The sequence below is a fragment of the Marmota monax genome, unplaced genomic scaffold (genome assembly GCF_021218885.2).
Source record: "Marmota monax isolate L192 unplaced genomic scaffold, Marmota_monax_Labrador192_F-V1.1 WCK01_AAM20220418_F8-fsc00246, whole genome shotgun sequence".
Taxonomy (NCBI): domain Eukaryota; kingdom Metazoa; phylum Chordata; class Mammalia; order Rodentia; family Sciuridae; genus Marmota; species Marmota monax.
This window is the reverse complement of record NW_026694838.1, coordinates 131,774-158,428: the sequence shown is the minus strand read 5'-3', so window position 1 is coordinate 158,428 and position 26,655 is coordinate 131,774. Positions and strand designations below refer to the sequence as shown.

General features: G+C 42.3%; 1 protein-coding gene across 2 annotated transcripts in view; it reads left to right on the top strand.

Moving 5' to 3' along the window:
- Positions 1-26,655, top strand: part of Atp10b (ATPase phospholipid transporting 10B (putative)) — a 335,264-nt gene that overhangs the window by 292,813 nt on the left and 15,796 nt on the right. For both annotated transcript variants that reach the window (XM_046426272.2, XM_046426273.2), the window contains 4 exons: positions 18,936-19,012; positions 20,571-20,696; positions 24,053-24,253; positions 25,859-25,939. In XM_046426272.2, coding sequence (XP_046282228.1) covers positions 18,936-19,012; positions 20,571-20,696; positions 24,053-24,253; positions 25,859-25,939 — 485 coding nt within the window. The remainder of the gene's footprint in view (positions 1-18,935; positions 19,013-20,570; positions 20,697-24,052; positions 24,254-25,858; positions 25,940-26,655) is intronic.

Below are 26,655 nucleotides of genomic sequence, written 5' to 3'. Positions count from 1 at the left end.
ATGAACTCCTATTTTTACCCCGTATACAGATTGCAGCATCACATCGGTTACACATCCACTGATTAACATATTGCCATACTAGTGTCTGTTGTATTCTGCTGCCTTTCCTATCCTCTACTATCCCCCTCCCCTCCCCTCCCCTCCCATCCCATCTTCTCTCTCTACTCCATCTACTGTAATTCATTTCTCCCCCTTGTTTTTTTCCCCCTTTCCCCTCACTTCCTCTTGTATGTAATTTTGTATAACCATGAGGGTCTCCTTCCATTTGCATGCAATTTCCCTTCTCTCTCCCTTTCCCTCCCACCTCTCATCCCTGTTAAATGTTAATCTTCTTCTCATGCTCTTCCTCCCTACTCTGTTCTTAGTTACTCTCCTTATATCAAAGAAGACATTTGGTATTTGTTTTTTAGGGATTGGCTAGCTTCACTTAGCATAATCTGCTCTAATGCCATCCATTTCCCTGCAAATTCTATGATTTTGTCATTTTTTAATGCAGAGTAATACTCCATTGTGTATAAATGCCACATTTTTTTTTATCCATTCATCTATTGAAGGGCATCTAGGTTGGTTCCACAGTCTAGCTATTGTGAATTGTGCTGCTATGAACATCGATGTAGCAGTGTCCCTGTAGTATGCTCTTTTTAGGTCTTTAGGGAATAGACCGAGAAGGGGAATAGCTGGGTCAAATGGTGGCTCCATTCCCAGCTTTCCAAGAAATCTCCATACTGCTTTCCAGATTGGCCGCACCAATTTGCAGTCCCACCAGCAATGTACAAGTGTACCCTTTTCCCCACATCCTCGCCAGCACTTGTTGTTGTTTGACTTCATAATGGCTGCCAATCTTACTGGAGTGAGATGGTATCTTAGGGTGGTTTTGATTTGCATTTCTCTGACTGCTAGAGATGGTGAGCATTTTTTCATGTACTTGTTGATTGACTGTATGTCCTCCTCTGAGAAGTGTCTGTTCAGGTCCTTGGCCCATTTGTTGATTGGGTTATTTATTTTCTTATTGTTTAATTTTTTGAGTTCTTTGTATACTCTGGATATTAGGGCTCTATCTGAAGTGTGAGGAGTAAAGATTTGTTCCCAGGATGTAGGCTCCCTATTTACCTCTCTTATTGTTTCTTTTGCTGAGAAAAAACTTTTTAGTTTAAGTAAGTCCCATTTGTTGATTCTAGTTATTAACTCTTGTGCTATGGGTGTCCTATTAAGGAATTTGGAGCCCGACCCCACAATATGTAGATCGGAGCCAACTTTTTCTTCTATCAGACTCAGAGTCTCTGATTTGATATCTAGCTCCTTGATCCACTTTGAGTTAACTTTTGTGCATGGCAAGAGGAGGGGATTCAGTTTCATTTTGTTGCATATGGATTTCCAGTTTTCCCAGCACCATTTGTTGAAGATGCTATCCTTCCTCCATTGCATGTTTTTAGCCCCTTTATCAAATATAAGATAGTTGTAATTTTGTGGATTGGTTTCTGTGTCCTCTATTCTGTACCATTGGTCCACCCGCCTGTTTTGGTACCAGTACCATGCTGTTTTTGTTACTATTGCTCTGTAGTATAGTTTGAAGTCTGGTATCGCTATACCGCCTGATTCACACTTCCTGCTTAGAGTTGTTTTTGCTATTCTGGGTCTTTTATTTTTCCATATGAATTCCATGATTGCTTTATCTATTTCTACAAGAAATGCCATTGGGATTTTGATTGGCATTGCATTAAACCTATAGAGAACTTTTGGTAATATCACCATTTTGATGATGTTAGTTCTGCCTATCCATGAACAGGGTATATTCTTCCATCTTCTAAGATCTTCTTCTATTTCTCTCTTTAGGGTTCTGTAGTTTGCATTGTATAAGTCTTTCACCTCTTTTGTTAGGTTGATTCCCAAGTATTTTATTTTTTTTGAGGATATTGTGAATGGAGTGGTTGTCCTCATTTCCATTTCAGAAGATGTGTCGCTGATATACAGGAATGCCTTTGATTTATGCGTGTTGATTTTATATCCTGCCACTTTGCTGAATTCATTTATTAGCTCTAATAGTTTCTTTGTAGACCCTTTTGGGTCTCCTAGGTATAGAAACATGTCACCTGCAAATAGTGATAATTTAAGTTCTTCTTTTCCTATTTTTATGCCTTTAATTTCTTTTGTCTGTCTAATTGCTCTGGCCAGTGTTTCGAGAACTATGTTGAACAGAAGTGGTGAGAGAGGGCATCCCTGTCTTGTTCCAGATTTTAGAGGGAATGCCTTCAGTTTCTCTCCATTCAGAATGATGCTAGCCTGAGGCTTAGCATAGATTGCTTTTACAATATTGAGGTATGTTCCTGTTATCCCTAGTTTTTCTAGAGTTTTGAACATAAAGTGATGCTGTACTTTGTCGAATGCTTTTTCTGCATCTATCGAGATGATCATATGGTTCTTATCTTTAAGTCTATTGATGTGGTGAATAACATTTATTGATTTCCGTATATTGAACCAGCCTTGCATCCCAGGGATGAGTCCTACTTGATCATGGTGCACAATTTTTTTGATATGTTTTTGTATCCAATTCGCCAGAATTTTATTGAGGATTTTTGCATCTAGGTTCATTAGAGATATTGGTCTGTAGTTTTCTTTCTTTGAAGTGTCTTTGTCTGGTTTAGGAATCAGGGTGATGTTGGCCTCGTAGAATGAATTTGGAAGTTCTCCCTCTTTTTCTATTTCCTGAAATAGCTTGAAAAGTATTGGTATTAGTTCTTCTTTAAAGGTTTTGTAAAACTCTGCTGTATACCCATCCGGATGCTTTAGCTATTCTGTGTCTCTTATTTTTCCAGATGAATTTCATGATTGCTTTTTCTATTTCTGTGAGGAATGTCATTGGAATTTTGATCAAAATTGCATTGAAGAAGTATGATTATTTTGATAATATTAATTCTGCCTATCCAAGAGCAAGGTAGATCTTTCCATCTTCTAAAGTTTTCTTTCTTTAGGTTTCTGTAATTTTCATTATACAGATATTTCACCTCTTTCATTAAGTTTATTCCCAATTTTTTTGAGGCTATTGTAAATGGGGTAGTTTTCCTTGTTTCCCTTTCTGAGGATTTGTCACTGATGTACAGAAATGCCTTTGATTTATGGGTGTTGGTTTTATATCCTGCTACCTTACCGAATTCATTTACTAGTTATAGATTTCTGGTGGAACTTTTAGGGTCTTCCAGGTATAGAATCATATCATTAGCAAATAGAGCACATTTGAGTTCTTCTTTTCCTATATGTATCTCTTTAATTTCTTTTGTCTAATTGCTCTGGCCAGTATTTCAAGAACTATGTTAAATAGAAGTGATGAAAGAGGGCATCCCTGTCTTATTCTAGTTCTGAGGGGGAATGCCTTCAATTTTTCTCCATTTAAAATTATTTTGGCCTGGGACTTGGCATAGATAGCCTTAATGATGTTGAGATATGTTCCTGTTACCCCTAGTTTTTCTAGTGTTTTGAACATAAAGGGGTGCCATATTTTAGCAAATGCTTTTTCTGCATCTATTGAGATGATCATATGATTCTTTTCTTTAAGTCTACTGATGAGATAAATTACATTTATTGATTTCCATATGTTGAACCAACCTTGCATCCCTGGGATGAATCCCACTTGATCCTGGTGCACGATCTTTGATACGTTTTTGTATTTGATTTGCCAGAATTTTATTGAGAATTTTTGCATCTATGTTCATTAGAGATGTTGGTCTGAAGTTTTCTTTTTTTGATGTGTCTTTGCCTGGTTCTGGAATCAGAGTGATATTGGCCTCATAGAATGAGTTTGGATGTCCTGCCTCTTTTTCTATATCCTGAAATAAATTGGGGAGTATTGGTATTAGTTCTTCTTTAAAGGTCCTGTAAAACTCAGCTGTGTATCCGTCCGATCCTGGGCTTTTCTTGGTTGGTAGACTTTTGATGGTGTCTGCTGTTTCATCACTTGAAATTGATCTGTTTAAATTGTGTATATCATCCTGATTCAATTTGGGAAAATTATATAGTCTAGAAATTTTTCGATGCCTTCAATATTTTTTATTTTATTGGAGTACAAGTGCTGCAGTCCGGGTGGCTGCAGCAAAATAACTGGGGGGTGACGAATAACTTGTGTACGTTGATACAGCAGGAGTAGGAGCCGTTTATTGCAGGACAGGAGCAGTATTTATACATTCCACAGAGCTTATCTAATTAGCATAAACTAGATACATCAGTCAACCAATAAGGAATCTCCACACTTAATGGCTTGTTTTTGTTACTTCTCAAACCACTCCCTCAGGCATTTTGCCAGGCACCATCCAGACTTGTTTACGAACTCTAACATTCCCCTGGCTAAATGCCAGGTGTTATTTTGACTTGTTTACAGACTCTAACATTTCCCCCTTTTGTTTAATTTAAATAACAACCATAGTGGTTTTTACAGAAACACCATAAATAACCTGCTACAAACAGAAAGGGAGGATACAAAATGCCACAATACCAAGCCAATTGATGGCTCCATGCAAGAAGCCCTTGGAAAAATTATACCAGCAATGACACTGTTAGCAAAGATACCGAGTTACAATTTGTTATAGATTACAGTTTGTTGTCTCAGTCCAGGTAAATCAGTGTCTCAATAGATTAACTCACAGTCCAGGTAAATCACAGTCCAGGTAAGTTCTGCAGGCATCTAGCTTAAATCACAGTCCAGGTAAGTTCTGCAGGCAGCTAGCTTAAGTTGTAGCAGCAGAAACAGCAATAGCTCCGAAGTCTCCTCCAGTTTTCAGCAACACTGGAAATTCTTCCACTTTGGTCTTTACCGGCACTAGGACGAAGGCAGGAACTCCGGATGGCTAAAGAAAATCCTGTAGCATTCTACTAAGAAAACAACCTTCTGAACAATTTAGTACATTATATCAAGGTTTTTTTGCATTTGAAATAAGCATTAATAGCACTCATTACTCATTAGCTCCCAGGTGTGGGAGAACCATTGTAGTTTAGTTATTGGCATTGAAAATGACCAAACATTAGGGACACCAGTAGCGTTTTCTGCTGGCTGTAGTGCCTGGGCAGCCCCAGATGGTCCTGGGGAGTATCCTGGACTCAAACTGCTACTGGGCACAGGGAGCAAGAGCCTGCGAGACTGTGCCTCCAAGTCAGGTCTAGATTTGGGCTCTCAGCAGTGGAAGAGCCGGCTGCCGCCGTTTGGAAAGCCCTTGCTGCGCCATGACCAGCTCGCGCATGTGGCAGCCGCAGCGCCGATTCATGGAGCGCCGATTCATGTACCCTCCGGTAACGAAAAGTATTCAGTAATAGCCTTTTGTTGCAACTTTTTTCCTGATAATCTTTTTTCCTCTGATAATCTTTCTTCTTCTGAACTTTCTTTTTCTTTCTGACTAGAGTTCCTGGGCTCTTATTGACATATGCCCTAACTATTCTTGGTTCCACTGGGGTGCCTTCTTCCCTTAGTAATTTACTTTTCACCCCTTCCATATTTTCATCATAAAGACAATACAATACACTGAGACAAAACAAGACACAAACATACTGTATCAATCTTCTCCATTTTCTCCAAATGGTCATTTTTCCTCTCGCCTTATCTGCCTAGGGACGAGCAGATTGCTCCCGTCCTATCTATGGACGGGCAGCTTTTTTTTTCGTCACTTACCCCCAAGTGTCCCGGGGCTCCCCGTACGGGCCACCATCTGCTGCAGTCCGGCTGGCTGCAGCAAAATAACTGGGGGGTGATGAATAACTTGTGTACGTTGATACAGCAGGAGTAGGAGCCGTTTATTGCAGGACAGGAGCAGTATTTATACATTCCACAGAGCTTATCTAATTAGCATAAACTAGATACATCAGTCAACCAATAAGGAATCTCCACACCTAATGGCTTGTTTTTGTTACTTCTCAAACCACTCCCTCAGGCATTTTGCCAGGCACCATCCAGACTTGTTTACGAACTCTAACATTCCCCTGGCTAAATGCCAGGTGTTATTTTGACTTGTTTACAGACTCTAACATACAAGTTTTCAAAATAATTAGAAATTATTTTCTGTATTTCTGTAGGGTCATGATATTTCCTTTTTCATCACATATGTTAGTGATTGGAGTTCTCTCTCCCCTTCTCTTCATCAGCATGGTTAAGGGTCTGTCAATTTTTCAATTGTTTCTTTTGTTTCAATTTCATTGATTTCAGCTTGGATTTTAATTAGTTCCTATCTTCTGCTGATCTTGGTGTTGATTTGTTCTTTTTCTAGGGCTTTGGGATATAGTGTTAAGTCATTTATTTGTTGACTTTTTTTTCTTTTATGGAATAAACTCTATGCAATGAACTTTCCTCTTAGAACTGCTTTCAAAGTGTCCCAGAGATTTTGATATGTTGTATCTGTGTTCTCATTCACCTCAAAAAATTTTTTGATCCCCTCCTTGATGTCTTCTGTAACCCATTGTTCTTTCAGTAGCATACTATTTAGTCTCCAGGTGCTGGAGTGGATTATAGTTCTTATTTTATTCCATTATGATCAGATAGAATGCAGGTAGTATCTCTTTTATATTTGATAAGAGTTGCTTTGTGGCATAGTATATGGTCTATTTTAGAGAAGGATCCATGTGCTGCTTAAAAGAAAGTATACTCACTCCTTGAGGGATGGACTATTCGATATATGTCAGTTAAGTCTAAGTTATTGATTGTATTATTGAGTTCTATAGTTTCTTTGTTCAGCTTTTGTTTGGAAGATCGATCTACTGATGAAAGAGGTATGTTAAAGTTACCCAAAATTATTGTGTTGTGGTCTATTTGACTCTTGAACTTGAGAAGAGTTTGTTTGGTGAACATAGCTGCTCCATTGTTTGGGGCATATATATTTATACTTGTGAAGGCTTGTTGGTGTATGGTTCCCTTGAGCAGTATGTAGTGTCCTCCTTTATCCTTTTTGATTGACTTTAGCTTGAAGTCTACTGTATTTGATATGAGAATGGAGACCCCTGCTTACTTCCACAGTCCATGTGAGTAGTATAATTTTTCCTAACCCTTTACCTTCAGTCTGTGCATGTCTTTTTCTATGAGATGAGTCTCTTGAAAGCAGCATATTGTTGGTTTTTTTTTTTTTTTAATCTTTTTATTGGTGAGTTTAGGCCATTAACACTCAGGGTTATTAGTGAGACATGATTTGTATTCCCAGCCATTTTTGTTTATTTTTGGTATTTAATGTGACTTGGTTTCTCCTCTGATTAGATTTTCCTTTAGTGTAATCCCTCCCTCTGCTGATTTTCATCACTGTTTTTCATTTCCTCTTGGAATATTTTGCTGGGGATATTCTATAGTGCAGGCTTTCTAGTTGTGAATTCTTTTAACTTATGTTTACCACAGAAGGTTTTTATTTAATCATCAAATCTAAAGCTTAATTTTGCTGGATATAATATTCTTGGTCAGCATCTATTTTCTTTCAGAAAGAAGGAAAACAGTAAATGTTGTTCCATGATCTCCCGACTTTGAGGGTCGGGATCAAAAAATCTGATACATGAATTGGTCTCCTCCTATATGTGATTTGATTTCTCTCTCTCTCGCAGCTTTTAAGATTCTATCCTTATTCTGTATGCTAGGCATTTTCATTATAATGTGCCTTGGTGTAGATCTGTTGTGATTTTTGTACATTTGGTGTCCTATAAGCCTCTTGTATTTGGTTTTCCAATTCATTCTTTATGCTTGGAAAATTCTCATAGTATCTCATTGAAGAGCTTGTGCCTTCCTCTATTCCAATAACCCTTAGATTTGGCCTTTTGATGCTGTCCCATAATTCTTGGATGTTCTGTTTATGGTTTCTTTTTCACTGTGTGATCAACTTTATTTTCCAGATTGTATACTTTGTCTTCATTATCTGAGGTTATTTCTTCCAAGTGATAGTCTGTTGGTTATGTTTTCTATTGAGTTTTGTATTTGATTTGTTGTATCCTTTGTTTTAAGGATTTCTGACTGGGTTTTTTTTCCAGGGTCTCTAGTGAAGTATTCTTTTACCACCTGTATCTGTTGGAATGATCAGTTTTTGCTTGTATTTGCTCATTAAGGTCATTCTTTAATTCACAGATCTTTTGTTTTATTGATTTTTTTAAAAATACATGACAGCTGAATGCATTACAGTTCTTATTACACAGAGTACAATTTTTCATATCTTTGTATATATATTATGTTTACACCAATTCATGCCTTTATACATGTGCTTTTTTTGCATTACAATTCTTATACATATATACCACAATTTTTCAAATCTGTTTATATATAAAGTATGTTGACACTCAATTCGAGTCTTCATACATGTACTTTGGATAATGATGTCCATCACATTCCACTGCCCTTGCTAATCCCCTGCCCCCTCCCTCCTACCCCTCTTTCCTATCTGCAATTCATCTAATCCTCCAATGCTCCCCCTTCCTATCCTACTATGAGTCAGCCTCCTTATATTTGAGAAAACATTCAGCATTTGTTTTGGGGGGGATTGGCTAATTTTGCTTAGCATTATCTTCTCCAATGCCACCCATTTACATGCAAATGCCATGATTTTATAAATACATGACAGCAGAATGGATTACAGTTCTTATTACATAGAGTACAATTTTTCATATCTTTTTATTCTCTTAATGCCGAATACAATTCCATTGTGTGTATATGCTATATTTTTTTTAATCCATTCTTCCACTGAAGGGCATCTAGGTTGGCTCCACAGTTTAGCTATTATGAATTGTGCTGCTATAAACATGTGTCCCTGTAGTATGCTATTTTTAAGTCCTTTAGGTATAGTCCAAGAAGAGGGATAGCTGGGTCAAAGGGTGGTTCCATTCCCAGATTTCTAAGGAATCTCCATACTGCTTTCCAGATTGGCTGCACCAATTTGCAGTCCCACCAGCAATGTATGAGTGTGCCTTTCCCCCACATCCTTGCCAACACTTGTTGTTTGTCTTCATAATAGCTGCCACTCTGACTGGAGAGAGATGAAATCTTTAGAGTAGTTTTGATTTGCATTTCTCTGATTGCTAGAGATGAGCATTTTTTCATATATTTGCTGATTGATTGTATACCATATTCTGAGAAGTGTGTGTTCAAGTCCTTGGCCCATTTGTTGACTGGGTTATTTGTTTTTTGGTGCTTAGCTTGTTCTTTATAGACCCTAGAGAGTAGTACTCTATCTGATGTGTGAGGAGTAAAAATTGTTCCCAGGATATGGGATCTCTGTTCACCTCAGATTGTTGCTTTTTGTTTCTTTTTTTGCCGAGAAGAAACTTTTTAGTTTGATTCCATCCCATTTATTGATTCTTGGTTTTAATTCTTGCACCATAGGAGTCTTATTAAGGAAGTTGGGGCTTAATCCCACATGATGGAGATTAGGGCCTACTTTTTCTTCTAATAGACACTGAGTCTCTGATTTAATTCCTAGGTCCTTTTGAGTTAAGTTTTGTGGATGGTGAGAGATAGGGGTTTAATTTCATTTTGTTGCATATGGATATCCAGTTTTCCCAGCACCATTTGTTGAAGAGGTTATCTTTCCTCCAATGCATGTTCTTGGCACCTTTGTCTAATATAAGATAATTGTAATTTTGTGGGTTAGTCTCTGTGTCCTCTATTCTGTACCATTGGTCTACCAGTCTGTTTTAGTGCCAATACCATGCTGTTTTTGTTACTATTGCTCTCACAAATCATTTTAATTATGAATCTTCTGAACTCCTTATTTGACATTTCATCAGCTTCGCTGTCCGTGGGTTGTATTATTATAGTATCTTGGTTTGTTTGGGGCACTTTTCTCCTTTGTTTCTTCATGTTGTCTATGTGTCTTCCTTTCTTGCAGTATGGATATGAGATATTACAGTTTCTTCCCTATATTCTTGTAGTACCTGTGCAGGTTGTCTGTACCTCACCTTGATGTTGGGCTTCCAGACCCTGCTGATGCCCTCAATGGATGCTCCTGCCCAAGTTGGTGTGGGTAGATCTGGGCCACTACGCTTGACCTCCCTCAGTGGTCTTCTGGTAGGAAGGGGCAGTCCTTTGCGAGAGGCTAGGGTCTGGTGGGTGTCTGCCCTGCCAGGGCAGGAGTGGACTGAGCCTGCTGTGTGCGCCTGGGACCAGTGTTGGTGGATCTAGATCACAGGGCTTGACCTCCCTGGGTAGTCTGGTGGTCAGAAGGGGCAGTCCTGCGCCAGAGGATAGGCTCTGGTGGGCGTCTGCCCTACCAGGGGAGGGGTGGACCAGGCCTACTGTGCGTGGATCCCAGTTTTTAAATCAAACTTTATCATAGGTATGTATACACAGGAGAAACCTAGTCATAGGGTTGGAGCCTATCCACATTTTTTTTAATTTTTTTTTAATTTTTTATTGTGGGTTGTTGAAAACATTACAAATTTCTTGACATATCATATTCCACACTTTGATTCAAGTGGGTTATGAACTCCCACCTTCACCCCATACACAGATTGGAGAATCACATCAGTTACACATCCATTGATTTACAAATTGTCATACTAGTGTCTGTTGTGCTCCGCTGCCTTTCCCATCCTCCACCCTCCCCCCTCCCCACCTCTCCCCTCCCCTCCCCTCCTCTCTCTCTACCCCCTCCACTGTATAACCCTGAGGGTCTCCTTCCATTACCCTGCAATTTCCCTTCTCTCTCCCTTTCCCTCCCACCTCTCATCCCTGTTAAATGTTAATCTTCTTCTCCTGCTCTTCGTCCCTACTCTGTTCTTAGTTACTTTCCTTATATCAAAGAAGACATTTGGCATTTGTTTTTTAGGGATTGGCTAGCTTCACTTAGCATAATCTGCTCTAATGCCATCCATTTCCCTGTAAATTCTATGATTTTGTCATTTTTTAATGCAGAGTAATACTCCATTGTGTATAAATGCCACATTTTTTTTTTTATCCATTCATCTATTGAAGGGCATCTAGGTTGGTTCCACAGTCTTGCTATTGTGAACTGTGCTGCTATGAACATCGATGTAGCAGTGTCCCTGTAGCATGCTCTTTTTAGGTCTTTAGGGAATAGACCGAGAAGGGGAATAGCTGGGTCAAATGGTGGCTCCATTCCCAGCTTTCCAAGAAATCTCCATACTGCTTTCCAAATTGGCTGCACCAATTTGCAGTCCCACCAGCAATGTACAAGTGTACCCTTTTCCCCACATCCTCGCCAGCACTTGTTGTTGTTTGACTTCCTAATGGCTGCCAATCTTACTGGAGTGAGATGGTATCTTAGGGTGGTTTTGATTTGCATTTCTCTGACAGCTAGAGATGTTGAGCATTTTTTCATGTACTTGTTGATTGACTATATGTCCTCCTCTGAGAAGTGTCTGTTCAGGTCCTTGGCCCATTTGTTGATGGGGTTGTTTGTTCTCTTATTGTTTAATTTTTTGAGTTCTTTGTATACTCTGGATATTAGGGCTCTATCTGAAGTGTGAGGAGTAAAGATTTGTTCCCAGGGTGTAGGCTCCCTATTTACCTCTCTTATTGTTTCTTTTGCTGAGAAAAAACTTTTTAGTTTGAGTAAGTCCCATTTGTTGATTCTAGTTATTAACTTTTGTGCTATGGGTGTCCTATTGAGGAATTTGGAGCCCGACCCCACCGACTGTAGTTCGTCGCCAACTTTTTCTTCTATCAGACGGCGTGTCTCTGATTTGGTATCAAGCTCCTTGATCCATTTTGAATTCACTTTTGTGCATGGCGAGAGAAAGGGATTCAGTTTCATTTTGTTGCATATGGATTTCCAGTTTTCCCAGCACCATTTGTTGAAGATGCTATCCTTCCTCCATTGCATGCTTTTAGCCCCTTTATCAAATATAAGATAGTTGTATTTTTGTGGATTGGTTTCTGTGTCCTCTATTCTGTACCATTGGTCCACCTGCCTGTTTTGGTACCAGTACCATGCTGTTTTTGTTACTATTGCTCTGTAGTATAGTTTGAAGTCTGGTATCGCTATACCGCCTGATTCACACTTCCTGCTTAGCATTGTTTTTGCTATTCTGGGTCTTTTATTTTTCCATATGAATTTCATGATTGCTTTCTCTATTTCTACAAGAAATGCCTTTGGGATTTTGATTGGCATTGCATTAAACCTATAGAGAACTTTTGGTAATATCGCCATTTTGATGATGTTAGTTCTGCCTATCCATGAACAGGGTATATTTTTCCATCTTCTAAGATCTTCTTCTATTTCTCTCTTTAGGGTTCTGTAGTTTGCATTGTATAAGTCTTTCACCTCTTTTGTTAGGTTGATTCCCAAGTATTTTATTTTTTTTTGAAGATATTTTGAATGGAGTGGTTGTCCTCATTTCCATTTCAGAGGATTTGTCGCTGATATACAGGAATGCCTTTGATTTATGCGTGTTGATTTTAAATCCTGCCACTTTGCTGAATTCGTTTATTAGCTCTAATAGTTTCTTTGTAGAGCCTTTTGGGTCTGCTAGGTATAGAATCATATCATCTGCAAATAGTGATAATTTAAGTTCTTCTTTTCCTATTTTGATGCCTTTAATTTCTTTCGTCTGTCTAATTGCTCTGGCCAGTGTTTCGAGAACTATGTTGAAGAGAAGTGGAGAGAGAGGGCATCCCTGTCTTGTTCCAGATTTTAGAGAGAATGCCTTCAGTTTTTCTCCATTCAGAATGATGCTAGCCTGAGGCTTAGCATAGATTGCTTTTACAATATTGAGGTATGTTCCTGTTATCCCTAGTTTTTCTAGAGTTTTGAACATAAACGGATGCTGTCATCTATCGAGATGATCATATGGTTCTTATTTTTAAGTCTATTGATGTGGTGAATAACATTTATTGATTTCCGTATATTGAACCAGCCTTGCATCCCAGGGATGAATCCTACTTGATCATGGTGTACAATTTTTTTGATGTTTTTGTATCCGATTCGCCAGAATTTTATTGAGGATTTTTGCATCTAGGTTCATTAGAGATATTGGTCTGTAGTTTTCTTTCTTTGAAGTGTCTTTGTCTGGTTTAGGTATCAGGGTGATGTTGGCCTCATAGAATGAATTTGGAAGTTCTCCCTCCTTTTCTATTTCCTGAAGTAGCTTGAAAAGTATTGGTATTAGTTCTTCTTTAAAGGTTTTGTAAAATTCTGCTGTATACCCATCCGGACCTGGGCTTTTCTTAGTTGGTAGTCTTTTGATGGTTTCTTCTATTTCCTCAATTGATATTGGTCTGTTTAGGTTTTCTATGTCCTCCTGACTCAATCTGGGCAGATCATATGACTTAAGAAATTTATCTATGCCTTCACTATCTTCTAATTTATTGGAGTATAAGGATTCAAAATAGTTTTTGATTATCTTCTGTATTTCTGAAGTGTCTGTTGTGATATTGCCTTTTTCATCCCGTATGCTAGTAATTTGAGTTCTCTCTCTTCTTCTCTTCGCTAGCATCGCTAAGGGTCTGTCGATTTTGTTTATTTTTTCAAAGAACCAACTTTTAGTTTTGTCAATTTTTTCAATTGTTTCTTTTGTTTTGATTTCATTAATTTCAGCTCTGATTTTAATTATTTCTTGCCTTCTACTTCTTTTGCTGTTGTTTTGCTCTTCTTTTTCTAGGATTTTGAGATGAAGTATGAGTTCATTTATTTGTTGGTTTTTTCTTTTTTTAAGGAATGAACTCCAAGCAATGAATTTTCCTCTTAGAACTGCTTTCAATGTGTCCCATAGATTCTGATATGTTGTGTCTGTGTTTTCATTTATCTCTAAGAATTTTTTAATTTCCTCCTTGATGTCTTCTATAACCCATTGATCATTCTCCAATTGATGTATGCTTTTTCCTTCCTTCTTTTATCGTTGATTTTCAGTTTCATTCCATTATGATCAGATAAGATGCATGGTATTATCTCTACTCCTTTATATTGTCTAAGAGTTGCCCTGTGACATCATATATGATCTATTTTTGAGAAGGATCCATGTGCTGCTGAGAAAAAAGTGTAACTGCTTGATGTTGGGTGGTATACTCTATATATGTCAATTAGGTCTAGGTTATTAATAGTGTTATTGAGTTCTATAGTTTCCTTATTCAACTTTTGTTTGGAAGATCTGTCCAGTGGTGAGAGAGGTGTGTTGAAGTCTCCCATGATTATGGTGTGGTGGTCTATTAGACTCTTGAACTTCAGAAGAGTTTGTTTGACGAACATAGCTGCACCATTGTTTGGGGCGTAAATATTTATGATTGTTATGTCTTGTTGGTGTATGGTTCCCTTAAGCAGTATGTAGTGTCCCTCTTTATCTCTTTTGATTAACTTTGGCTTGAAATCTATTTTATTTGATATGAGTATGGAACCCATTTTGTTTCAGTGTTTGAAATATGTTATTCCAGGATCTTCTAGCTTTCAGAGTCTGTGTTGAAAGATCAGCTGTTATCCTGATTGGCTTACCCCTAAATGTAATCTGCTTCCTTTCTCTTGTAGCTTTTAAAATTCTCTCCTTATTCTGTATGTTGGGCATCTTCATTATAATGTGTCTAGGTGTGGATCTCTTATGATTTTGCACATTCAGCGTCCTGTAGGCTTCTAGGATTTGGGATTCTGTCTCATTCTTCAAGTCTGGGAAGTTTTCTCGTATTATTTCATTGAATAGACTGCTCATTCCTTTGGTTTGGAGCTCTGTACCTTCCTGTATCCCAATGACTCTTAAGTTTGGTCTCTTAATGTTATCCCATATTTCTTGGATGTTCTGCTCATGGTTTCTTAACAGTCTTGCTGAGCTCTCTATGTTCTTTTCCAGTTAAAATACTTTGTCTTCATTGTCTGATGTTCTATCTTCTAAGTGTTCTACTCTGCTGGTAGTATTCTCCATTGAGTTTTTAAGTTGGTTTATTGCTTCCTGCATTTCTAGGATTTCTGATTGCTTGTTTTTTATAACCTCTATCTCCCTGTATAGTTGATCCTTTGCTTCCTGGATTTGTTTGCGTAATTCGTTGTCGAAGTGATCTTTCATTGTCTGATTTTGCTGTTTAATGTCTTCCTTGATACTCCAGATCATCTGAAGCATGTATATCCTGAATTCTTTATCTGACATTCCATCTGCTGCAGCTGTTACCTCTTCTAAAGTTGCGTTGACCTGCATTGCTTGTGGTCCTTTCTTTCCTTGTCTTTTCATACTGCTTGCGTATCTTTCCTGCAGGTGCGGGCGGCGGCTCTGCTCTCTCCTTATTCCAATTGGGGTTTCGTGGCTACCACGCCAGCAGGTCACTGGGCCTGTTCTGGGAGCTGGCGGCGGCTCTGTTCTGCCCCTACTCCAATTGGGGTGACGAGTGTACCACGCCGGCAGGCCACCGGGCCTGATCCGCCGGTCAGTTGCAGGTTTGCCTACCCTGCAGGCGCGGGCGGCAGCTCTACTCTGCCCCTACTCCAACTGGGGTGACGTGTCTGTCGTACCGGCAGGCCACTGGGCCTGTCCCGCTGGTCGGTCGCAGATCTGCCCACCTTTCGGGCACGGGTGGAGGCTCTGCTCTGCCCCTACTCCAATTGGGGTGTCGTGACTACCCCGCCTGCAGGACGCTGGGCCTGTTCCTGGCAAGGGAGGCGACTCTGCTCTGTCACTACTCCAATTAGGGTGGTGTTTGTACCACACCGGCAGGCTCCTGGGCCTGATCCGCCGGTCTGTTGCAGGTCTGCCTACCTTGAAGGCGCGGGCGGCGGATCTGCCCTGCCCCTCCTACCACGCCTGCGGACCCCTGGGCCTGATCTGCAGGTTGATCACTGGTCTGCTCACCCTGCGGGCACGGGTGGCGGTTCCGCTCCGCCCCCACTCCAATTGGGGTCACGTGACCACCACACCAGCAGGGCCTGATCCGGGCGTGGGAGAAGGATCTGCTCTGCCCCTACTCCAGTTGGGGTGACGTGTGTACCACACTGGCAGGCCACTGGGCCTGACCCGCCAGGCTGTCACAGGTCTGTTTACCTTGCAAGTGCGAAGGGCGGCTCTGCCCTGCCCCTCCTACCACGCCCATGTACTACTGGGTCGTGGGTCTGCCCCCCTGGTGGGTGTGGGTGGCGGCTCCGCTCCGCCCCCTCTCCAATTGGGGTCACGCGGTCACCACGCTGGCGAGCCGCTGGGCCTGCTCCGGGGGCTGGCGGCGGCCCAGCTCCTCCCCTCTGGCTCGAGGACAAATTGAGGATACTCGGGTGACTGAGCCTCACCCCCCTTACCAGGAGACCAACTGCTTATGTCACCGCTGGTATTGATGAAGATCTCTCCTCCACCGCTTTCTGCTGACATCAGATCTCTGCCATGTTGGTATCCTATGCGAATGGCAGCATTTCGTTCCCCTTGCTGGGCAACCCAAGCAACGGGTGAGTCCTGACTGGCCCTCAGCAGGACCCGGACCGAGACGCAGTTTCCGCGGGCTCCTAGCCCCGGTCCAGGGAAGTTCCGGGAGCCGGAACTCGGCTGCTCTGTGCTCGGTGTAATCTCCTATAAGTGTAAGCTCCAAGAAGCAGTCCCCGCGGGCTCAGTTCCGGGAGCCGGAATTCGGCTGCTTAGTGCTTGGTGTTTGCTCTGATAGTAGCAGGGTCCAAGAAGCAGCCTCCGCAGGCTCCGCAGCCCTGAGCCAGGGCGGTTCCAGGAGCCGGAACTTGGCTGCCCCGCGCTCGGTATTCACTCCGATAAGATCAGATTCTAAGAAGCACCCAGGCGCTGAACCCTAGCAATCTGTCTGCAAGCCACAGGCGAATTGCAGCCTGAAATTACCTGTTCTATGGCTGAATGAGCTGCGGTCAGTCAAAAACAGGTATGGTGACGTCAGTTTACCAACATGGTGGCTGCTGGCCTCCTCTGTGGTCTGACCGGTGTGGAGAACCGAGATGGACCGCTTCCTTCCCCCGTCTCGAAGCCAGAATTCAGCCCTGAGTGCGGTGTTTGCGCGGCTGGCAGAAACTGCAGCACTGTAACCCTGCGTCTCTATCCCAGCGCACGTTGCAGACTCTAGCCGCGGGGCGATTTGCTGAATAAGCAGTGTTACCCTCCGTGCGACAAACCTCTCGCGTTTGAGTCCCCGTAGCCGATCCTCGTGCGATGGAAATCCTTCCTCCAGGTTCCGGAGCACCCCACTATTGCTGGAAATTCCTAACAAGATATCCTTTAGCCGTCCTGACTTGTCATACTCCCACACAGTGAAGCAGCACACGGGGGTAATGCACTCCCCTCGCCGCCATCTTCCTTCCCCCTATCCTATCCACATTTTCAGACACCCATTGGGGGTCTTGCAGTGTATCACCCACAGATAAGGGGGGACATTTCAACAGATGGTGCCAGTCTCTCTTCCTCCTACACAGGCATGGAAAGAGATTTTTTCCTTCTTTTTCAAACAAGAGACTTATTATAGTGTTTCCCCCTGGTCTTCAGGTGAAAGCAGTTTGGAATGTAGAAGTGAGGGAAGCTGACGCTATGCAGGGAGCAGAGCTTTGGCAACTGCATGCTCCTCTTGTACCTGTGTCATCATCTTCTGTAATTCAGGGCACACAAGGCAATAGCCAGGACTGATCCTCTGGGGGTCAGAGATTAGCTTCCCTCATATAGCGACAGGAACTGAAACCAGCAGGGTGGGAAATAGCATAGTTCCATGCCTCTCCTGGAGCGCCAGCTGAAGAGGTCAAAGGTGAGCGTTATTCTGCTGTGGGAGGATTAAAAATATGCACTGCTGTGCTATCAAGAAAAAGTCTACCTATGATCAAATTTTTAACTGACACAATTATAAAAATTTATGGGGGAGATAACATGAGGGACAGAATTTTTAACATTTTTTGTTGCCAAGTAGGAGAATTATTTGCTCTCCTTCCTCTCCAGACCCTCTGTGATGAATAATACAAACTTAACTGCAATTTATTCTGAGAAGCTACTAGAAGAAGTGGGACCAGGAGAGTGACTGTCTACAATAGGAGTGGGCAGAGCATAGCCGGCAGGTGGAATCCAGGCTACTACGTGTGTTTGTGGATGCTAATTATAAAACTTATATTTAAAAATATAAAAACCACTAAGGACTACTAGCCTTTAGTGAGAATAGTTGATTTGTTTGATTTTTGTGTCTTGGCTCACAAATCCCAACATGTTTACTATATGACCCTTTACAGAGTTTAGTTTGCTGAACTCTAGCTTAAAAGATGGTCACTGGGGATGGTCAGGCTTCAAGGAAGGCTCACTAGATGGAGTGGAGTGCTGTATGTGGCTACTAAGTTAAAATTAGATAGAATGTCAACAGCCATTTGTAGCCCATGGTTCTGTTGGGATGAGGTAGAAAACAGAACATTTCTGCCGGCACAGAGGAATGCCATGTCTACATAATGTGGCTTGAACTCCAGTATCCTGAAGCAACTCAGTTCACTGAATGGAAACTCAATGCAAGTGAATATATTTCAACCAAAAATTTACAAATTAAGACTCATTTCCTATATTCAGAAACAAAACTGAATGTCATTCCTCTCCTTGGACACCATCAACAATCTGATGATTTGGTTGCCGTATAATCCAATGTCTTGACTTGGCCATTATTCCAAGTTATACTGAGGAAAGTCTGTTGGCCCTGGAATCAAAGATCTGAGCACCAATCCTCCTGCATGTTTTTACTATCTGGGTGCTGAATCTCTAAATGTGCTCAAATTCTCTATTAGCTGAACAGTAAAGCCCATTGTAATATTTGCAGAAGACTTTTTTGTCAACTGTAAAGAACTGCCCATGGCTTTCTGGATTACCATTGTATCCCCCAATACCTCATATTCTGTTCAGAAAAAAAAAGACACTTAGTATTTGTTGAATGATAAAGAAAATAGGGATTCTCATATAGAAGACATCTTTCAGGCCAAATACTGTAACAATGACTTCCTATGGGAAGTGTTAAAAGGATTCAGTTGTATTGATAGGGGGATGCTTTAGAGCTATTTCACTGTCCCTGAGCACTTGGACCAGGAATAAATCTGCATCCTGACCTCTTTCAGGTGATGGAGCAAACGACGTAAGCATGATTCAAGCTGCCGATATTGGGATTGGAATATCTGGACAGGAAGGCATGCAGGTATTGTGCCCTGAAACTGCTCTTGCTTCTCCCTACTTTCCTCTATCCGTATTGAAGATTTAAGGAATGCCCCCACAGCACTGGAGGGACCTTCCCCAAGAGCTTCATGGAATTACCAGCCATCTTCCATGCCTCTACCCGACCTCCGACACCACATTCCTATGGCCCAGCCTTTCAAAAACAGAGGGATAGTGAAGGAGGTTGGCTTTTTACAGTGAGCAGATGATAGCTGTCCTCTGAAGCTGATTAGTACCCAAAATATAAGCCTTCCTCTGACTCCACACCTCTGCACTGTAACCCACATCCAACGGTTCAGTGCCCTGTGTGAGCAATTAGCCATCAGGTCCTTTGAAAACATTTTAAGTTGCTGTTTTAGCCATGTGGGTTGATGGACCCATTAGTTGCTTGGTGTACTTTCACAGTGTACCTTGTTTACTGAAAACTTAGCTTTGACCAAGCAGACTAACTTGCCACAGTCTGGCTGGGCACAATTCACAAGCCACTTGTCAAGCACAAACGAACTTTATTTTTAGAACACACGCTGCACCACAGGAGCTCTTCAGGAATTCCCTCAGAGCCCAACTGCCACCAACGGCTTCCGCCGAGCCTCTCAACCCCCCCACTCCTCCCACTCTTGAGGCCGATTGGCTGGGTCGCATGGGTGGAGTCCCCCAATGAGCAGCTCCGTGGTCTGAAAGGGCAGGGAAACAGCCCAATGAGCATCACCACAGAGGAGCCAATCAGCTGGAAGTTTGCTGGGGCCACTTCAGCTGTGGCTCTGAACACTAACTAAAGCTGCTCTTCTTTCTCCTTAAAGCAGACCCTATTTTGTGGTTTTGAACCATAACGGTTGTATTTCCACTCCCCCTGCAGACATTTGACATTGACTAAGTTTGTAAGGCAGTTCTGTGTTACCACCTGAGTGTCCCCCACCTGCCAACATTGTCAGGCATTTCATGTGTACTACACCTTGCTGAATTTGAGTTGTCACTACAACGCTGTGTTAGGGATTATTCTTCCATTGTCTTCAGATGAGGGAATTGATACAACCTGACCCAGATTCATACCAGGATTTATAACTAGGTATAACCAAACCTTGTGATCTTAAAAGAGTACTCTGGACTATTTTATTATGAATAATCCCAAGGGCAGAAGACATTTCAGTTCCTTGTAAAGGAGGGGACTAGCCACCCATCAGCTCCATCCAGAGGGGCTGGAGAAATACTTGAATGGAAACCCTACTCTCTGGTTAACCACCACATCCCTGCAATGGCCCCTGCCACATACTGAGCCACAGTAAATGCTTATTTGATAAACAAATGGAGAGGACAGACTAAACCATTGGTCCTTCTGGTTACCCTTCTTGGAGTCTAGTGAGGTCTCCATTTCCCAGATGTCAGAATCCAACTGTCCACCCAAGAGTGACCACATAATTAAACAAGGGGCAATTCAGACCCTGCAAACTCCAGACCTAGAACAAAGCACTGCCCTCAAGGGAACTCCTTTGGGACTTTGGTGGCCACAGATGGAAGCTAACATCCCTGCTCTTCCCCATCAGGCTGTCATGTCCAGTGACTTTGCCATCTCCCGCTTCCGGCACCTCAAGAAGCTGCTGCTTGTGCATGGTCACTGGTGTTACTCACGCCTGGCCAGGATGGTGGTGTACTTTTTCTACAAGAATGTGGTGAGTGGCACTGGTGGCAACCTCCCACCTCATCCCTGGGGGAGATCCTGGCCAGAGCATCTCAGAAACATGGAATGAGGCACGCGGACCTGAATTTTTAGATCTTAAAACTGTTCACTTCTCTGGGCCATAATATCCCCCTTTGATAAGAAAGAGCTAATACTTTTTTTCTATAAAGTTAAGAATTGGCAATATCGCGCATAGAGGAGAGCATGAGTAGTTATAAGTGTGGAGTCTGGGATCAGATACATTGGGTTCAAATCTGGTTCCCAGTTGGTGATGAACCTAAGTCTCACCATCTATCTGTCAAATGCAGATGGTAATAGTATCATTCACAGATACATGCTATGATAGTTTTCTGTCAGTGTGCAAAATACCCAAGATAATCAACTTTACATGGAGGGAAGGTTTATGTTGGCTCATAGTTTGAGGTTTCAAGCCATGGGACAGTCAGCTTATTGCTTTGGGGCCTATGATAAGGCAGGAACACATGGCAAAGGATGGTGTCCGTCCAATAGCAACCAGGAAGTCAAAGGAGGAGAGGAAGGGCTGGGATCCTAATATTTCCTTCAAGAGCATATCTCAATTCCTCCCACTAGACCCTGCCTGATAAAGGTTCCATCACCTCACAGGTTCTCCTACATGGGCCTCTGAAGAACACATTCCAACTATAGTTTGTGCTGTGAAGCACAAATGAAATCTTGTATACAAAGTGACTGACATGTAGTAATAACTCTAAAGTTAGCCATTATTATTCTTAGAGTTAAATTTCATGAGATTTATGTTCTGATTGCAAGGAAAAAGAAATTGAAAACCAACAACCAGTCTGATTCATACCTTAGAATTCTCTCTCCAAAGACAGCCATCCCAATTCAAGATCTGCATGCCTTGCCTTGGAATTGTATAAGACCAGAGCCCACGGCTTCAACCTGCACCTCCCTTAAGGAACACCAGACTTCCTTCCAGTGGGTTCCAAGAGGGCAGGACTCTAAATGAAATATGTATCTGCAAAGATGTCTAGGGAAGGCAGCTTATCTGGGTGTAACATGACAGGAGACCTTGGAAAAGTCACTTCACTGAGCCTCAGTTTCTCCACCAACAATATAAGGTGATTCTAGGGCTCTATGAGCATAGGGAGAAGTCTGTTTTTGTACTAATGGAGGGAACAAGTCCTGAGTTTTTCATTACCTAGTTCAAGGACCTTTGAATAATCCCCAAGAGTCTTCAAATAGTATCAGATTCCTCTTTGCATAAGAAAGAGGGAAGAGAAACAATAGCCAAGAAGCAGCTACAGACCTCTTTATCCTTCTTGCTCCGTTTTCCCAGTCCTCCTTTCAGGCTCTGACACCATCACCCTCACTCAGGAACAAATCTTTCTGTGCAAAGTTCAATGCACATGTAAATAAACAGCATGACAAAAAAAAAATCATGTAAATTCGATCAACTGGATGGTAATATTATCTCAGCAAGTCTATGCAAACAGGTCACTCCATTTGACTTGAAACTCACTCTAAGGTATGAATCAGACTGGTTGTATGAAAGACTGGTTACTTAGAATTCAAAATGCTCCCCCATTTCTTTTTTGCATCCAAAGGAAACATTCTTTTGAATGAGCACAGCCTCTTCTCTGCATTAAATTTGTGAAACAGAAAAGGAAACATTTCCAGCCAGCCACGCTTTCAAAGCTTAAATGATCTTTATTTCGAGCCCAATGCCATGCTTGAAATTGCGACGCTGATGCCACATTATCTCCCGGCTGCAATTAGAGGGTGGAGAACTATGACTTCCACATCCGAAACCAATTTCAGAGGGGATTAAAACACTGCCTGCTCTGAAATTTGAACAATGAATTAATTACTGCACCGTCGCTTCTTGGGAGGGAATGCAGGCCTCCGATCTCAGCCAGGCTGCCATTGAGATGCTCCCTGGGAGATGCAAAGATTCCAGCAAGGCACAGGAATCAGCAAATAGGCAAGATCCCACCAGGGCCTCGGGAGGAAGGAAGCACTCAGAGCTGTCAGAACTCCAGGATGAGTGTTACAACAAGAAAACAAATATTTGCTTCACGTATAAGCACTGAATGTCTACTGTACATCAGAACAGTGCTGGGCCATGGGCACAGGGTCAGGTCAGGTCAGCCTTGGCCCCTGCCCTCAGGGGGCTCCCTGTCTATATCAGGCCTTTGCAAGGGGTCAGATAATGCATCTTTTCTGCTTAGCAGGCCATAGACATCTAGAAGAATCTCATTGTGTAAACCAAAATTAGGACCAAAAGAGGTTAAGGGTGGGTAAAGAGAACTTTGAAAATGCAGGTGCTCGTTGTGCTACTTTCTAGCTCTCAACTAGGTCGAAGGGCAGCTGAGCGTCTCAGAGCCTCATCTGCAGGCTGGGGCTAATATTATTGTCACTATTACTATCCATGTTAATACAATAAATATGCTATTGGCAATAATCTTACAATTTTGCTAGGACAAATTATATATTGTATGTCTAATGTACTGTACTGACATTGTGATATGCTATAAGGTATATTGCACAACACATGTAGAAACTTAGTTATCATTTGTTCTAAAACCAATTGTAATATTGACATATTAATAATGGCCTCTTCAAAACAACATTAGCCCAGCAGTTTTGAAATGAGGGTTTTAGTTTGAATACAAACCTGCTGAATGATTTCTCGTAAGGCCCTTTATGACAACATGCCTCAGGACTAGGATTTTTTTGGTTCGTGGAGCTACCTCCAGGACCAGCTGTGGTTGGGTCACCAAACCACTTCACAATGTGGCAGACACTAATGGGGACCCAGCACATCTCCAGGTAGGGAGATCTGGAGGGGGAAAGAGATTTAGAAAAAATAAAGCTGTATTTAGGCAGACTTTTCTTACCCCTCCCCCTCTGAGTTAAATGACCTTTAGGATAATCCCAAATGATAAACCTTCTCATGAGATCAACAGGTTTCCTGTTCGTGGTTCAGTCTTTCTGTCACTTTTATGCTGAGGCATTAGTTTCTAGTACCATGCTGTTGCCATCTATTTATCACCATGGTCTTGGTATTATTGTTCACTTGACAGAGGACAAAATGATATTTAGAAAGGTTAAGCAGTTCGCCCAAGGTCACACAGCTAGTGACAGACTGGGGGACTTAAAAATCAGGCCTGCCTCCAAAAACTCTGCTCTTAACCAAATAACATTCTCCAGTGTGGTAAGGTGCATATGCTATCAAGAGCAGTAATGTTAACAGAAGCTGTAAATGAGGGAATCGAAGCTCCAAGAGCCCAGGTGACATGGAGCTCTGAAGCAGCAGCTGATGACCAGCAGGGGCCTCGCTCACAAAGCCACGCTCTCTGCCTGCAGTGCTACGTCAACCTGCTCTTTTGGTACCAGTTCTTCTGTGGTTTCTCTGGCTCCACCATGATCGATTACTGGCAGATGATATTCTTCAACCTCCTCTTCACTTCCCTGCCACCTATCATCTTCGGAGTCCTTGATAAAGATGTCTCTGCAGAAACGCTGCTGGCACTGCCCGAGCTCTACAAGAGTGGCCAGAACTCCGAGGTAAGGAGCTCAGGCCTTCAGGAGGTGGTGGCCTCAGTTTTTCCTTGACCACTGACAGCCCTTGAAGATCAGTGTAAGAACAGTTGGCTAGGTCACAAGCCCTGCTTTCTGTCCCTTAACTCCCATGTGACTTTAGGCAACTCTTGCTCCCATACTTGAATTTCATTTGGTGCTGGAGGATTGCAGGTTCAAAGCCAGCCTCGGCAACTTAGAGAGGCCATAAGCACCTCAGCAAGACCCTGTCTCTAAGTAAAATGTTAAAAATGGCTGGAATGTGAGTCAGTGGTTAAGCACCCCAGGTTCACTCCCCAATACCAAAAAAAGTGACATATTAGTATGACTACCCTGATTGAAAGGGAGGAGGACATATAGAAAGATTCCCAAGCCCGGTGTTTCCTGTTGCTGGGTACTGTACAAACTCCAGGAGTTTATCTATGGGGCCCTGGGCTGTAGCACAACATGGTGATGGCATCAGGATGGGATCATGTGAGAATGAGAGCTCACAGGGAGCTGGAAAGCCACCTCCAAAGTTTGTAAAAGAGCAAGGGTGGACTTGCTCTTTTACAGTAGCCCACCATGGCTTCCCCACATTGCCACACTGAGGACCAAGCTTCCTCTAAGGGACATGCACAAACCATGTCCCCCAGCTTGAGAAACCTGGGGACTAGCTACCAGTTTGCTTATCCCTAAAGTATACTCGAAAGCATACTTCACATCGTCCAGGGAAGAATGTAGAACTCAAGAGAGCATGGCCTAGAACTTTCTGGTATGAGATAGACTGCAGAAGTCCAGAGAGGCTACCCTGAGTGATTTGGAGAAGTGAGGCAATGGGCGTGGAGGGGCCCCTGGATGCTTTGAAGGGGACTTCTGGGAAAGAGGCCTTGAAACACCTGTAAATAGGGCACCTGGGGCAAAGGAAGGCAAAGCCAGATGTGGTGTTCTCAAAAAATATCAACTCGCAACAAAGAATCAAGCCCCGTCCTAACCCAAAGAAAGGAGCATAAAGTGACACCGCAGGCCGAGGAGTATGTGCGAGTCCTGGAGGCAGCACAGCCATCTCATGCCTCTGGGTAGGTGCCCCTCCCCAAGGGCATCTACAATTCCAAGAAAATATAGTAAAAACCAACCACAAAGGTTTCTGTCTTCCCCAGAAAGAGCAAAGGCTCGTCTCTGACACAGCTGAGCTGTCTCTGGGGAGCCCTGGATCCCGGGCTGGGCTCTAGCTGTTCCTTTCAGAAGCCTCCTGGACACTTCAGACTCTGATGTACCCGGTGTGGAGTAGTTTTGTCAATAGAAACTGAGCGCTAATAGAGAACAAGGCACCGTGGCATTTAGTCCTCTTGAACCCCAAGGAAACAGTACTATTTCTAGCCTCATTTTATGGAAAAAGAAATGAGTCCTCAGAGCAGTTCAGCTCTCTGTACAAGGTCCCACAGGAATGGCAGAGCCAAGACTTGAACTGAGGTCTCGAGAGTCTGTGCTTTTTGTTGTGGCTGAGAGGCAGGTGCAAGTGGCCAATCATCCCCAACCTCTCCCCCAAGATGGTTGCTTAGGAGGAAAAGGGCTGTGTTATGTTGTAACGATGGGCGTCTTCTTCCCTGGCAGAACTACAACCTGTCGGCTTTCTGGATTTCCATGGCGGATGCGTTCTACCAGAGCCTTGTCTGCTTCTTTTTCCCCTATCTGGTAAGACAACTAGTCCATCAATCACAGCCTGCAGTTGGTACAGATTATATGAAATTCCAGACAAGCTGTGTCTTTTTGGATACTTCAGACACAGGCTCCAAACTGGTGGTTGCAAACCACATCCCACCCAGCTGTTAGGATAAAGTGTTCTACTTATTCCAAACAGTTTAGTATCTGGAGGATCTTGAAAAACCAGAAGCTAGCATTATTGCCATGAGGCAAAAATTCAAATTTGCAGCCCTGCTCAGATGGGAAATGTGTTCTCCCATGTGCCACAGTCCCCACCATTCCCCTTACACCTGGACTTCTTTGTTCATACTGCTTCCTGCCTGATTATATCTCAAGGATTTTAAATTCAAATACCTTCCATATACATATGTGTGAATATATATAATTTGTACTTGCAAAGTCAAGGCAGCAAGAAGAGATACTACATTATCTTAAATAAACAGCAATTGCATAGATAACAAGGGATACCAGCCCTGTCTCAATTTGTTTTCTCAGTTTAAATAGAAGAATATTCTTCCTGAACAGGGGGTCAGAATATGGAGTAATTTCCCCCATATTGCTTATGGTGAGCCTTTGAGCTCATTTTTTCCCCCCAATTAGCACCAAGATGGGGGTGGGAGCAACTTCTGCTTTTTCCAAGTTCCCAGGCTTGTATTATCCTCCTAGTGAAGCATCCACTGGCCTTTCCTGCCTTATCGTCTGTCCCT